Source organism: Anastrepha ludens, chromosome 3, assembly GCF_028408465.1.
Source record: "Anastrepha ludens isolate Willacy chromosome 3, idAnaLude1.1, whole genome shotgun sequence".
Lineage (NCBI taxonomy): Eukaryota > Metazoa > Arthropoda > Insecta > Diptera > Tephritidae > Anastrepha > Anastrepha ludens.
Window position 1 is genome coordinate 110339699 of NC_071499.1, and position 16744 is coordinate 110356442.

At 34.9% G+C, this 16744-nt stretch overlaps 1 protein-coding gene across 1 annotated transcript; it reads right to left on the bottom strand.

The window, feature by feature from the left end:
• Positions 1-6905: 6905 nt before the first annotated feature.
• Positions 6906-7633, bottom strand: LOC128858774 (zinc finger MYM-type protein 1-like). Its single transcript, XM_054095276.1, has one exon. It carries the CDS (start codon positions 7579-7581, stop codon positions 6907-6909), a length of 675 nt encoding a protein of 224 aa, XP_053951251.1. The 5' UTR covers positions 7582-7633; the 3' UTR covers position 6906.
• Positions 7634-16744: the final 9111 nt, after the last annotated feature.

Genomic DNA, 16744 nt, shown 5'->3' on the forward strand with positions numbered 1-16744 from the left:
GGTTCATCTAACGTCGGTGTTTGGTTGCGCTCTGTCTTCCAGTTAAATGATCTATGAAGATGAGCTGCTGAGCCAACTTCGCACTTGAATGCGCTGCACGTTGCTTGTAATAGATTATTTTTCTTCAGCTTTTTGCTGCCAAGCAAGGAGCGGATCCTATTTTGAACGGTGCTTAGCACAAAAGCGTGAGAAGATTTGAAAAAGTTTTTCTTAATTTTTATGCTGCCTATTATTTCTTTAAACTACTTATTTTTGTTTCTTTTTTGATATTCTTACTTTTTGTTTGTGCGCTCATTTAAATGGAAAAGTGTTGAATAACTGCTGACACTGTGAGATTATAAGTCACAAGCATAGAAAATTAGACGAAAAAAAATACAACACAAAACAATAAAATAGAAATAATGGTAAGCACAAGAGAAAAGAACAATAAAACTAACGCTGAAAATAAGTAGAAAAATAGCAGCTTAAAATTGTTGCACTCAGCCGGTGAGCTTAGCTCGTCATAGATGGATTTATATGTATGTAACTAGGGATGCCAATGTTGGCGGTTGTTGCTGGTATCGGATGATATTTTTGATGTAATTTCGGGATCTCGGAATTCTTCGCAGGCGATGGCTTTCTTAAATTTAGTAAAAATTTAAGAAAACTAGTGTTGTTTTTTAATAAAGCGAGAAGGACTTTAATATGTGTGCGTGCAACTTAAAATAAAGTTTCGAACGTAAATAAAATTTGTTGAGAAGTTTAGATAAAACAGTTTCAAATAACAAAAATTTACAATAGTTTCTTGTACGAACTTCTACTATTTCATAGAGTTTTACATTTTTTAAATTGTATTTAATTGCATTTAGATTTAAGAAGATTTTTCAAATAAGAATACAAAATTTTTTATTTGAAAATGATTACTCAAATTAAGTATAATAAAAATTATAATAAAAAAAATCAGAAACAAAAACTTGCAAAAACCAAATGTTTATGCTTAACAGAATTTGCACTACTCTGTTATTATCAAGCAAACCATTTTTTTTAATATTATTTAAATGGTGGTATGAAAACCCCTAAAATGCTAGGCCATTCTTTTTTTTCATCATAAAACTGTACTCTTTTGTTATTTTAAATTTAAATTTATTTTTCAACCAAAACTTCCAATAGGGGTGTCTGATTTATCTTTCAATAAGATTTTATACCAACTCTTTTCCACGTTTTAATTTTCAAAAAACTAAAAATGAATTATCGTGCTATTCACCTCAATCGATCCCGAAATTTTTGATATCGGGAACCCATAACTTCGGGATTATCATCACTAAATGTAACTATGCCAGACTATGTCAGCTCGTTTGCATTTGCGACTAAGCCATTACATTGATGCTGATGTCGCGGATTATAGTCGATACGCGCTTTAGCATTTTGCTTTTGTGTTTTTTCTTCTTGTTTTGTTTAGATTTCTTTTTTTGTTTTTTGTTTCGTTTATTGAGCCTGTTGAACATCAAACTATGAGCATCATTCCGACGCTTTAATTTCCCACTCCCCTCTCTCAATGGCTAGGGTTAGTTGGCTACTTTGTCTGCGCTCATTGTACGCCGCCTTATTTATGTTAACAGAAATTAACTGAAGAGTATCCTATTGCAGTACCAGCAGCAAAAAAAAAACGTAAAATATGAAACAATTACCAGCAACTTAAATACTAATTTTAACGAAATGCGTCGAGCAATGGAAACCTAGAAGTGACAATGAAATTCACTTCTGTCGAAAAGCTTTGGTTCGGCCATTTTTCTAAGAAAATCATTTTCGCTTCATAAGAAATTTAAAGCGGATCAAATTCGTTTATGAAATACTGATAACTAAAAATGTGTGCGTGTGTGGGAGTTATTTAAAATTTTAATGATGATAACTTCTTTGTTGACAACTTATTCGCTTTTTTCTTGTTGGCTGTTGCTAATTGCCACCAGAGGGCGAGGCAAAAGTTGCAGCATCAAAAGTTGTTCTTTGAAGTTTTTAAAGACAGTGATTGGGCGCATTACTCTGTGAAAATTAGCATTGAAGCGCAAATTAGTTCCTTATAACTAATTAAACAAAGAAACAAATTATATAGTATATATCACATAAATCTGCATTTTATGACTCAAAGAATACAGAGCATACCTAAATTGTAAGTTAAATCTAATGCAAGTCACTTCCACTCGCTTTCCACCACGAATGCTTAAAAAAAAGTTTTTTCACATAAAAAGGCGAACAATATTTCTGTTTAGTATAAATTAGCTCTTAACAGATAGAAGATAGTTACTGGTTAAAATTTCCTGTTGGCCTGAAATAACTACAGAACTGAAGTGCACAATGACCTAAAGAATATTTTCTGTAGCTAATCTTGAGTACCACAGATACAGTGCCGCTCAACTGAATAGGTTTGAAAATTATTTCTTTTATTTTTTCTTCTCTCTTTGTTCCTATGGCATTTTTTCCTCCTTTCTTTTTTGTTTTGAACATTCATTTGCTTACTCATAATATTTATGACAAAAAAATGTAACGGGTTCTATGCAATGGTAAATCAGAATTTTGCTTTCATCGTGAAATTCGCTAAATGTGTGGCCTATTTTTGGCTCATCTGATTAGATTTGACAACTTTGACTTCACTTTTTGATTGCCTGCGTAATTGAAAACATATAATTTCTTTGGTCTATTTAAATTTAAAGTAATTGCTACCATTTTTTTTAATAGGGTTCGCGGAAAATCTTTAACCGATTTTGAAAAAGGTCGAATTAAAGGCTATATTCAATCTGGCCTAAAACATAATGAAATAGCAAAGAAGCCAAAACGTGGTAAGCAATTTTCTTCGTAATGAAGCCGATTACGGGAAAAAAATGAAAGGAGGAAAAAAATATGCTACAACGGCATCAGAGAGGCAATTAATCCTTCGAACTGCTTCGAACTGCTTCGAATTCCCACCTCGCTGCCAGTAAAATCAGGGATGTATGCGGTGTAAATGCTAGTTTGGCAACGGTAAAACAAGTTATTCGGAGTGCTAAACACTTAAAGAAATTAAAAATAAAAAATAACCCTCTTAATTATGCACGGAAGGAAGCGCGACTTCGATTTACGCGGGATCACATGACATGGAACAAGGAGTGGAAAGCTGTGGTCTTCTCCGACGAAAAAAAGTTCAATCTCGACGGCCCGGATGGCTACAACTATTATTTTCACGATATGCGAAAAGAGGAATGCTTTTTGAGTCGTCATCACTCCTGTACAGGAGGCGTAGTGGTTTGGGGAGCCATATCGTTTTATGGAATTTGCGAGCTGCAGTTTGTTTCATCAAAGATGAATGCAAATGTCTACAAGACTGTGCTCCAAAAGGCTTTTCCCCAGTTTTCCGAAATTTTTGGACCTATTCAATGGACGTACCAACAAGACAACGCCCCCATCTATACAGCCCGGGTTACAAAACAGTGGATTAAGGACCAGAATGTCAACTTGCTCGAGTGGCCGCCATACTCCCCAGACATAAATATTATCGAGAACATTTGGGGACTTTTATCCAGGAGAGTGTATGAAGGGGGAAGACAATTTTAATACTCGGCGACCCTGGTTGAAGCGATGAAAAATGCCTGGTCAACTATTTCACTGAGTGAAAAATATTACGATTCCTTATCAACTCGAATGTTTGAAATAATTAAGAATACGGGTGGTCATACCAAATATTAAATAATGCAGAAATAGTGTATTTTGGTATTTAAGTTACCAATTGCCATGAAAGATTACTGTGAATAATTTTTTTTTATAGTTTTGTTGGTCAAACCTATTCACTTGAGCCAAAAATAATGTGGATTTTCAGCTATGTTTTTGAAAATATAATAAAAAAATATATAAAACCAAACCAAAAAAAAAAAAACTCTTGTATTTTTTAAATAATTGATCGTTTTACTTAACACATTTTATTTGGTTTAAATCCGAGTGCTCGTTATGAAGATATTATGTTCTAAGTCTAAAAAAGAAATCAAACCTATTCAGTTGAGCGGCACTGTACATACAGAATGTCTAATATTCATTACCGATCTTATATCAGCTCTCGATTAGATTCTTATATTGGGAGGTTGAATTAGTTTTAAAGGTTTTTTTCGAAGATTTGGGGCTTTATTGTGAAAAAACGGTACAAAATATTTTATTCGAAGTATTGGCCATCGCTAGCTACAACTTTCGCCCATCTTTCGGGCAATTTCCGGATGCCGTTTCTCCAAAATTCTGGCCGCTGCTTGGCTATCCATGACTCAACCCATATTTTGGTAGCCTCGTACGAGGAGAACCGCTGGTCCGCCAAATCGAGACTCATATGCCGGAACAAATGATAATCGGAGGGAGCTATGTCTGGACTATACGGCGGGTGGGGTAACACTTCCCAGCCAAGCGTTCCAAGGTATTTTTTGACAGGTTGAGCAACATGCGGCCGAGCGTTGTCATGTTGCAAAATAACCTTGTCGTGCCTTTTTACCGTTTCCGGCCGTTTTTCTTTCAATGCCCGGCTTAAACGCATCAATTGCAGTCGGTAACGATCCCCCGTGATTGTTTCGCCCGGTTGGAGCAGCTCAAAATATACGACGCCGACCTGATCCCACCAAATGCAGAGCATGATTTTCTTGCCGTGAATATTCTGCTTGGCCGTCGACGTTGATGCGTGGCCGGGCAAACCCCATGATTTTTTGCGTTTTGGGTTATCGTAGTGGATCCATTTTTCGTCGCCAGTCACCACCCGATGCAAAAAACCCTTCCGATTTTGTCGCTCGATCAGCAATTCGCACGTAAAAAGTCGCCGTTCGACGTCGCGCAGCTTCAACTCGTACGGGACCCAATGTCCTTGCTTTTGGATCATTCCCATCGCCAGGCCCGGCAGAAGACTTTCAGCCTGGGTGGGTAGTTGGTTAGGGTGAAGGAGGAAGGGGGGGCGATGTCGGCAAGAAAAAAGATTTTTTTTAATTTTCAAAAATTTGTTTACTATCATTTCTTATTGAAGTTACAAAATATTATCATTAAGGTAAATATCGTAACTCTACGTATAAATAAGCAACCTACTTTAATAGAAACTCAGGTGCGCAATGCAAAAATTGCGGTGCGCTTTGCTTTTCGTGAAATAAACTGATTTAATAACTTTTCTAAATCAAGTTTGTCTGTAATCTCGCGATACACATGTAAAATAGCAATGTTATTAAGCCGATCCTGCGACATTGTAGACCTTAAATATGATTTGAGTCGACGGAGAACAGAAAAACTTCGTTCATTTGAACAAGATGAGCCAGGAATCGTGATGAGCAAGCGAACAAATCGCTGGAATTCTGGAATAATCCCTCTAACCCATTCATATTTTTTTAGAAAATCTACAACCTCTCTCAAGTTATTAGCTTGCTCATTTTGTCTTTTTAGAAGTTCCATAAACATGTTTCTGTCGCTAAGCAAACGTTCTTTGTCAAAATCATCTTTATAAAATTTCACAATGACATCAATGTCTGCGGCCTGACCGATTGCAAACCTTTCCAACAATTTGAAAAATTGCGCGGAATCATTTTCAAATCGCCTTCTCAGTGACGAAATTAATTGATCATAAATTTCGATGTACGACTTTCTGAAAAAATCTTTAGCAGTCTTGAATTGAACGTTTGTGGTTGTACCTGTATCGAGGCGTTTCGGAATTTTTCGTTGACGCGGAATTCGTGGTTCGTCAATTTCGAGATCCTCAGCTGCTTGGACGCTTTTTTGCCAAATTTCTTCAAATTTGGAGTCACGAGAAGCGTTTAAAACGTCAGTCACTGCTCCGACTTTTTCGTATGATTCGATGACGGAAAGATTCGTCTTTTGCAGGTCTTTGTTCAATATTTCGATGCGATCAAACATTTCTATTAACATGTTCAAATAAAACGTACAATCAAAAGACTCCATGTAATCGTAGAATCCAGATGCCTTGGCTGACATTGCACTGTTAATTTCCTTGTCGACACTGCGATCATGGAAAAATTGCATCAGTTGAGCATAATTGTCCCTCACAGTTTTTAAAGATTTTATTCGTACAACCCATCTGTATCATTAAAATAACAAAATCTAAAAATCTTAAACATGTATGTATATTTCGACGTGCCATACGAAAACTAACACTTTTAAAATTGCCTACGAAAAATTACACTTTCAAAATGATGTAAGAAAACTAACACTTTTAATTTGTGCTGGCGAAAACGAAACAATTTTAGGTAGTACATTTTCTTCAAACAAAAAGTGAAAGTGTTAGTTTTCTTCAGACACAAAATTTCTAGTGTTAGTTTTCGTATGGCACGCCGATTTAAACTGAATAAAAAAAAATTGGTACACTAAAATTTTTTTGAATTTCGTTAGACATGGTGCTAAGATGGTATTTCTAAAATCTTGTAATTAAAAAATAGCCAATTATATAACAGGAAGAAAAAAAAGTTTGCACAAAGTTCAGGGGAATTTTTCAAAATTTGCTAAACGGCCATCAAAATTTTCACCTTTTTTGGCAGAATTTTTAGAAATTTTCTGAGTACGCAGTTTTGTAGGCCAGTCAATTTGACTGTAATAATGTGCAAGCTAGAAGTAGCGAAATTTCCCTGATTTTTTAGAATTTTTTTCGTCGAGGGTTTTGCCTAATTTCTTCCATACAAAAAAAAAAATTAATTCTAAACATTCTGCCAAAAAAGGTGAACATTTTGATGGCCGTTTAGCAAATTTTGAAAAATTCCCCTGAACTTTGTGCAAACTTTTTTTTCTTCCTGTTATATAATTGGCTATTTTTTAATTACAAGATTTTAGAAATACCATCTTAGCACCATGTCTAACGAAATTCAAAAAAATTTTAGTGTACCAATTTTTTTTTATTCAGTGTATACATTTTAAAGACGAAATTTCGATTCCTTATCAATACCTGGTCGGGCAATAGGCTGCAAGAGAAGGCAAGTTTTCCTCTCCCTCGTTTTCCGCTTGAATCTGTAAATTTCTGAATTGTGCAATTCGTTTTGGAGAGTCTCTAACAAAGTTTATAATTTCTCTTAATATTCCAATGCATTTTCTTGCTGATGACATATTTTCAATCGCATCCTGGACAACGAGATTTAAATTATGAGCATTGCAGTGTACATACAATGCTCGAGACTCTTTTTCAAGAATTCGCGTCTGCAATCCCGAAATATTGCCAGAAACATTGGAAGCTCCATCGTAACACTGACCCCTGACTTTTGACAATGGCAAGTTGTATTTTTGGAAGATTTCTTCGACAAGATCGAACAATGTTTTGGCCTTTGTGTCCGAAGTCGAAAAAAATGAAATAAAGTGTTCTTTTGCTGTCAAATCTTCGGAAACAATTCTCAGACAAACAGATACTTGCTCGATTCGGGATACATCCGAGGTTTCATCCAATAAAATGGAGCAGTATTCGGCGTTTCTTATGTCTTCTATAATTTCCATTGAAACTGTGGTGGCCATTAGTTCGAGGATTTCATTTTGACTTCTGTGGTGTAGCCATTTATGACCATCTCTTTGGAGCCAAGCTTTCAGTTCCACGACATCTTCTGCACGGGCCTGTAGGAACGTCATGAAGTTCGATCTTTCATCATTGTTGTCTCCTCTTATAGGCAAACCTTGTATAGCCAGTGCTTTCAATGTGCTGAATATTTTTAATAACGCTGTACGATTATCCATCATCTGCTTGAAATAGGCTGTCGATATTTGCTGAACCACGTTAGTTTTTGCAACGTTCAATAATGCTTCGACGCAATTGAGGTGTAGGCAAGTTGTTGAATGAATTTTTAGTCGATCTGCTCCATGCTTCCAGTTTGAAAAACCGTCGTCAACCCAGGCTTTCTTAGATTGGACTTTACGCGTGTGCAAATTGATGACTAATTTCCGTTCGCATGCATCAGTACAATCAGTGCAAAATCCTTTATCATTTTTGATTATAAGCCATGGATATTGTTCTTTATAGCGTTTGAAACGCGGGGGTGTGGTTAGACTTTTTGAAGTATCTGAAAAAACATGAATACAAATATAAATGTATTTCATGCACATGTGTATAAAAAGCTATTTTTTACTTACGTTTTTTAATATCGTTTTTATTGCTTTCTTGGTATTGATTTTGATTGCAATCTACTACATCAACGCGCTCGTCAGCGTTAGTATACTGAATTTCTGTCAGTTGTTCCACCTCGCCTTGTCTAACCGCATCTTCCACGCTCACTTCGTTATTTCTATTCCGTCGCACTATAAATTTATCCATCGTTCTTTTCACTTCAACCCCCTTTCCAGTTTCTTTTCTTTATTTTCGTTTCATCACTACTTTTTAACAATAGACATGAAGGTCGACAGGGCTGCCAGTATTTTTTTCAAAATCACAAATTAGGGCTCTGCAATAACAAAATGACTGTGGGGAAAAGTAGGCATCGCAATACCAACGCATATTTCGATAAACTCGATAGTTCCATAATTTCCAATCCTAGTTAGCAGCTGTAACATGCTAGTAAAATTTGGTGATTTTGGCGATTTTTAAGGGAGAATACTGGCAGCCTTGCAGGTCGAGTTAGTTGAACAGCTGATTTTTACTTTTCTCATTTTCAATTGAAAGCATAGTTGTCAAAATCAAGGCGCTTACATTTGTTTGTGTGTGTGTGTGTTTATGTTCTCGTTTGTACTTTGACAAGTCTCTTTCAAATTACACTAACAAATACATGGGGAAAGCTACTGCGTACACCTAACAGGAATACACCTTGATTCAGCTGATTGATTTCTGGCACGTACTTTACTGCCAGTCTCAAAAAACATAAATTTTTCGAAAAATGTCATCAAAATCTGGGTGGGTGTTTTACCCACCCGGAATTTTCTGAGTGGGTACAACTACCCACCGTACCCACCTATTTTGCCGGGCCTGCCCATCGCTGTTAGACGCTTGCAAACGGTTGATTTATCAACGCCCAATGATTCAGCAAGCTCTTCTTGGGTTTGGCACGAGTCCTCGTTTACCAATTCCCCCAATTCCGCGTCCTCGAACTTTTTGGGCTGCCCAAGACGCTCCTTGTCTTCGGTGTGAAAATCACCACTTTTGAATCGTCGAAACCAGTACTCACATGTTGAAATCGACGGAGTATGGTCTGGGTAGGCCTCCTGCAGCAATTCACGGGCTTGGGCTGTATTTTTTTTCAAATTGAAGCAGAAAAGCAAAGCTTCCCGCAAATTGCGTTTCGACGGCACGAAAGTTGACATACTCGGAGCACGAAAACACTGCGTTGTTTATACTTCAGCGAAATGACAGATACTGATAAACAAAGCCTAGGGATGAGGCTTTGTCATGAATATATATTCAGTATTGCCAACGCGATAAAGTGATAAATAGCGCCATCTGTGTGTCACCTTTAAAACTAATTCAACCTCATATCTATGAGGAATAAGCAAAACGTACCCCACGCTTGAGGTTCCTCCGTAATCACTCCAGAAATTAAATTTTTTTTTTGCTGCATTTACAGAACAGGCTCACATTCATCCGCTCCCCAACTCTAACTAACTAACCCATGCCACAATAATTGTTCCAAATCAATTTCAATTTGTGCATGTATTTGTATCGATTCGGAAACATTTACATACATATGCATGCATGTCACAGGTCTCTTTTACATTTGTCCCAATTTTTCGATACAAATTTATGCAATATTTTAAATAGCTAAAACAAATTCATTTGTTAATTCACAAAATTGATTTGTTTAGTTGGTTTGACATGCAATATTCCATACATTTGTATGCACATAAATAAATGTTATTGAGCGAAAATACTCGTACAGCAGCAGTCGAATAAATGTTTTTATAAAGGATAAATGACTGTTCAATAAATGTGTACTGGAGTATTAAAAAGAGGTTTCTACTCGTATGTACTTTTATCTGCATTGTATGAAATTATACATACGGTCCAGTTCACTTGATTAGAGGCAATCATTTTTATGGAATAAAATGGATATCAAAACAACCGTATTTGATCTAGTAACACAAGGGTTTCTGATAATTCAAGTGAAGACTTTATTTTGCTCGAAAATAAACATGCGTCAAAATACTATTCCATCACACGGTATTTCGCAGCAGTAAAACTTCAGCGGTTGTAATATTGTGTTTGATTTATTGGTTCACTTGAGTGGAGGTACTCAGTTAGCTACATTGTTTGTGTGTTAAAGCTGTGAAAAGGCACTGTTTTTTAAGCATTCATAGTATTTGGACGAAAACTTCTTAATTCTAATAAAATGGGAATGCAGAAAGGATTATCGCGAAAAACCTTGACCTCAGAGGGACTTTCAAATCGTCAAATTGCGAAGTCCAAACGTTGTGGGTCTTTACGAGAAACAAATTGATGGCTTCAACACCGAAGGCTTCAACAAATCCACTGTTCGGAAAAAAAACACCTTTGAATAAATTTCCCAAAGAACGGCAGCTCGACTTTGCAAGGGACCACATGGCTTGAAGTTCTGCTACAAATAACGATCTCGGTGAATAAAAAAAAGTAGTATTTAGTGACGAAAAGAATTTCTATCTAAAAGGGTCGGATAGATACAGTAACTTACGAGTATTACCTGTCTTAAGAAAGGAGGAAAGTTAGTTGAGTCACCGATACAGCCCTGGAAGTTGTGTTATGGTATGGGGAGAAATATCGTACTATGGTGAGGTCAAATTGAAAATTGTAGACTACAAAATGACGGGGAAAAGCACTGTTGGAATCATCTATGTATTCCCTAAACATTTGGACCTATTAATTGGATATTTCAACAGAGAAATGCTCCTGTACACACTTAAAGTGTGGTCAAAATTCGAATTGTGTTCCAAAACGTTGAAACTTTGGCATGGCCACCGTATTTCCCAGATCTGAATATTATTGAAAATCTATAGGGATGGCTTGCTCATACGTTTTATGAGAATGGGGAACAATTTGAAAACAAAAATGCTTTAATTCGAATCGTTATAAGGGACTGCGGCCGCCGTAGCCGAGCGGGTTGGTGCGTGACTACCATTCGGAATTCAGAGAGAACGTAGGTTCGAAACTCGCCAAAATGAAGAAAAAGTTTTTTTTTCTAATAGCGGTCCCCTCTCGACCTATTAATGCCAGGAAGAAATTCCTCCTAGAAAATCACCTGCTGCTCAGAGGCGTGCATAAAACAGTGCACATCATTTGTAGATGAATATCAAGATATATATGACGAATTGGAGAAGAACCGCTCTCAAAGAACTAATAGAAGAATACGCGCCAGTAAGCATGTGAATGGACCAGCTGGTAAGATTTTCGGATTTCGCTCTTCAAAACTCGCTTTCCTTGTAATATAGATAGTCACTGTACGATCACAACACAGTTGAGTCAGTGTCGAATAGTTCCAAATATATTTAACACTAACCGTACCGCGCCCGGTCAAATGACCGGTTACAAAATTTAATTTAAGGGCTGCACTTATAACCTCTTGTTTCCTTTGTATTAAATAATACAAAAAATTTGAAAATATTAATTATGTATTAAAAAAAAAAATTTAAATTTGTTTTGAAAAAACAATTATTTCATAACCGCTTAAATGACCGTATGAATAGGTATACGTAAATAGCGTCAATTTGTGCTGGGTCTGAGGATTAGTAGTGGGACTGCGGCCGCCGTAGCCGAGCGGGTTGGTGCGTGACTACCATTCGGAATTCAGAGAGAACGTAGGTTCGAAACTCGCCAAAATGAAGAAAAAGTTTTTTTTTCTAATAGCGGTCCCCTCTCGACCTATTAATGCCAGGAAGAAATTCCTCCTAGAAAATCACCTGCTGCTCAGAGGCGTGCATAAAACAGTGCACATCATTTGTAGATGAATATCAAGATATATATGACGAATTGGAGAAGAACCGCTCTCAAAGAACTAATAGAAGAATACGCGCCAGTAAGCATGTGAATGGACCAGCTGGTAAGATTTTCGGATTTCGCTCTTCAAAACTCGCTTTCCTTGTAATATAGATAGTCACTGTACGATCACAACACAGTTGAGTCAGTGTCGAATAGTTCCAAATATATTTAACACTAACCGTACCGCGCCCGGTCAAATGACCGGTTACAAAATTTAATTTAAGGGCTGCACTTATAACCTCTTGTTTCCTTTGTATTAAATAATACAAAAAATTTGAAAATATTAATTATGTATTAAAAAAAAAAATTTAAATTTGTTTTGAAAAAACAATTATTTCATAACCGCTTAAATGACCGTATGAATAGGTATACGTAATAGCGTCAATTTGTGCTGGGTCTGAGGATTAGTAGTGGAATTCAGAAAACAGACGACAAGATCTAAAATATATTTGTCGAATCGCATACACTCCCGCAGGGATTCCTATGCTCACAAGTTGTGAAGAAAATTAGCTTTAAAGTAACCACCAGCAGCAGGTTGACTTATTAATACAGACATCTGCCTAGTATTTTTCACTTGATAAACGAAAAACATGGCACTTACTGAGGCTCTTAAAATCGAGTATACGGCTTCTCAAAGAAATACCAAAGAGGCATTGTAATATTGGTATGGAATATGAGAGTCAGATGCGGTCCTCGGTTATGTGTAAGTTCTCTGTAGGAGCTCCACGCTTTCTGTGCGAATGACCCGCACTGTAAATTTTGAGGATTAGTTTTTCGATAATCTAAATAGTTTAGATATAGGCTGGCTAGAAGGGAATATTGGATAGGTTGATAAAATCTGGGTCATATTACTGAATGATACGCAACGGAAAAAGCGGGAACTTCTACTGGTTTATGAAATGGATCAGTTCTTTCACTTTTGGGTACATATCCGGATATGAAAATTCTATTTGCAATACTGTGAACAATTCAAAAGATCATTTGGCGACCTACAATCTCAACCCGAAAGAGTGAGGGGGTGCTGTGGCGTAAGTGTGGAGGAATCATGAATCCACCGTATTACAGCAGAGACCAACAAACAGTCGATGCAGTGCACTTTTCGTTTTGAATAAAAACCGAAGAAAACCAAGCTGAGTCTGTCGGCCAACAGGAGTTTGGTGTTGGGTTTTTGGGAATGCGCGGATTGAGTCATATCAATCCATACCAGAAAAGAGTCACCGTCAGCCGGTGTATCGATTTGGAGTAAAATGTACTGCATTTGGCGAAGAAAAACGTCGTCTTCTCCTAGTTTTACTTAGTCGTATTGACAAATCAGGATGAATCCGATCACGTATTCTAGATATTCTACAGAATTGGCCCTTTACGATTAAGTATTTGCTGTTTCCATGTAGGAAGCAACAATCTCTGCGGGCAGAGATTTGGATTGAATGAGGAAGTGCATTATTTGGACGCCATCAGATCAAATTTTTGGTTAGAGTATCCAGCTTAAATGAGGCTATGTTTTTAACCATTTGGGTATTTACCCATTTCTTATCTCTAAATATCCGTTCATTCAATTTTCAGGAATTTGAAATTGAAATTTGAATTTATCCATAAATAGGTGTGAGTCAGTTCAAAGCCAAATTTAATAGACCAAGAGAACTAACTGTAAGTACTTTATTATACCGAATTTAATTAATATAAAACTGAAATTTAACAAATTAAATTAAGACATATAGTATAAATTTAAGCAAAAAGAAAAAAATAATACAATTAAAAATATATGCGAAACAGATATTCACATCGAAGCAATGGCCGAGCGTTGCTTTTGCTGAGGCTTCTGAGGCCTACTTAGCATCCAGCATTAATAATACCAGAAGCCTTCGTCGCACCAGCAGCACCGTTTCAAATGGCAGCGTAATTGGGATTTCCGCTTCCTGTTGATGACTGGCGTTTGGCAAGCGGAGCGACAGTGGTGCGGTGCGACATTTCTGCTGACTGGCACAAATCGCTAACTGTTCTGCTGGCGGAAAGAACCAACGAAAGAATGCAGCCAATGAATGTCGTAATGGCTGGAAATATTTATATACTCGTATATGAGTGACTGCATGAATGACACCGTTAATTGTGCATTGTCACAGTTATGACTGTGAGCTTTTATTAAAAAAATATATTTGTGTATTGAAAAGTATATATGTCTGGTATATATTATATAGGTACTTCTATATTCAGATAAATGCTGAGTCAACGAATATCATTTTCAAGTTAGTTACCCGCGTAGGCGCATACAGTGAGCGTCACTAAAAATCGTACAATTACTTTTTTTGCAATGTTTGCTTGTTTTGCAGTGTTTATCTGTTTAAGATAATCTGTCTCTCTCTCTCTCTCTCTGTCTTTCTTTCTCCCTCTACTCTATTTTAAATTATTTTTTTACTTTATTTGAAAGCATATTGACTATTTTTAGCACAATGTTGCCCCTTATTTCTAGTTCAAAATTAGTTATGCCTTAACAACTAGAAATAGATATCACAATATGAATAACAAAACTAAAGTCCATAAATATTTTTGTCTAGAATGTTGCCACCTAATTTTAATTATTTAATTAAAAATAGTAAATTATGTCACAGCTGAAATGAATAATAAGATATTGATAATAGGGGAAACTCGTTTAAAAAAATTTTCCTGTACATTTTTTTTCAGCGGCGTTGCCACGTAATTTTTAATAGAAAACTATTACTTAAATGCAAAATTAAATATTAGAATATTAAGCAATCTGGTTTGAGAAAACTTTAATCCACAAATACTTCTGAATGGTGTTGCCACCTAATTTTATATTAAACAATAGAAATTAATTACAACGCTAAACAAATTTAGGATTTTGGATGCCAAATAAAACGTATTGCAATAAAATGAGAATATTTTAATTAAAAAAGCTTTTGAGTGGCATTGCCATTTACTTTTTAATAAAAAATTAATTTGAAACTGAATAAAATAAAAAAAATATATAAAATAATTGAAAATTTGAAATAAACATAAGAATATGTACGCTAAATGAAACGTGTTCAATAAAAATAAGAAAGTTTTTATTGAAACAGCTTTTGAGTGTCATTGCCACCTACTTTGCAATAAAAATTTATTACAAAACTACATTAAATTAAAACATAAATTCATTGCAAACTGTAAATAAACATATAGACGTCAAGTCTTGAATAGAAGTAAGAAAGTTTTAACCAAGAATATTCTTGCCTGGTGCTGCTACCTGATTTTTAATGGGAAAATGCAAATAGCTTACAAAATTAAAATAAAGATAAAAAATGGACAAAATAGACAAAAAATCTTTAATTAAAAAAACCTTTTTAAGTGTTGCCACCTATTTTTAATAGAAATATGAGCATAAATTTCCAAACTGCATTAAGTTTTAGAATACGAGTACCAAACGAGATATAAGCCTAGCAAATTTTGAATTAAAAAATATTTTTAATTGGCGTTGCCACCTAATTTTTAGTAGAAACATTATATATAAATAACTCACAAAATTTAAATAAAGATAAGAAATTGGGTGTCAAATGAAACGTGCCCAAAAGTAAGAATTTCGTTTTTAAAGCTTTTGTGTGGAGTTGCCACCTATTATTTAACATAAATATTAAAACTGCATTAAATAGTCAAATATCACATACCCAATGAGTCATATGCTTAAAAAATGTTAACTTGCGTTGCCACCTAATTTTTAATGCCATAATATGAATTAATTACAAAACTTTAATTGGGATAAGAATGTATGTGTCAAATGAAACGAGCCCATACGAAGCAAGAAGTTTTAATTAAAAAAGATTTTTGGAGAGAGCTGCCACCTAATTTTTAATAGAAATATGGGAGTAAATTTAAAACAGCATTAAATATTAGAACTTAAAATACGTTCGTATATTCCAAAAGAAACATGTTTGAAACAGTAGTATTCTAAAAATATTTTCAACGGCGCTGCCACTTAATTTTTAATATGAAATTGAAAATACATATCACAAATTAATTAAATTGTAATAATTGTAAGAATATAATTGACCAATGAAACTTGTTTCAAAGTAAGGCGAAATAATTAATTTAAGAATATTTTTAGATGCGTTGCCACCTAATATCCAGTAGAAAGATATAAATTATTTGCAAGATTTCATGAAATAATAAAATATGATTGTACAACGAATATGTTGAAGAAAGCGCCCCATGGAAAAAATAAATTATTTTAATACTTATACTACTTTTGTAAGTTTTGCCACTTAGTATTCAGTAAAAAAAATATAACTTATTCACAAGATATCAATAAATATTAAAATATGGATGTACAACAAATATACTGAAGAAAGAGCCCGTTGCCACCTAATTTTTTATCGAAAGCAACAACTTATTTTAAAAAATGCAATAGTTGTAAATATTAGGAAATTCACAGCAAACAACAACTTAAACATACAATATTTAATGCAAAAGTATTTTCGAATAGCGTTGCCACGTAAATTTAAAGTATAAACTAGTTATTAAATTCAAATAAATTTAAGGAAAGAGATATAAAACCACGAAAAAATAATATTTATTTTAAAAAATAGTTTTCTATGGTGTTGCCGCCTTATTTTTATTTCGAAAATGGTAACTAAGGACGCAACTGAATTAAATATTAGAATGCAGTTTTGCATAAAAGAGTATTTAGAATGTTTAAAAAATTTTGAATATCGTTGCTACCTTGTTTAATTCAGATTTTAGTTGAAAGAGTGAACATCATGTTCGAATAAATTTCGTATTAATCTATTAGATATAAATAGAACATAAAAGTGTTGAAACTTTTTGAAAGCTCATCAGATAGAAAATATTTGATCTATCTTATCTGATTAATTACAT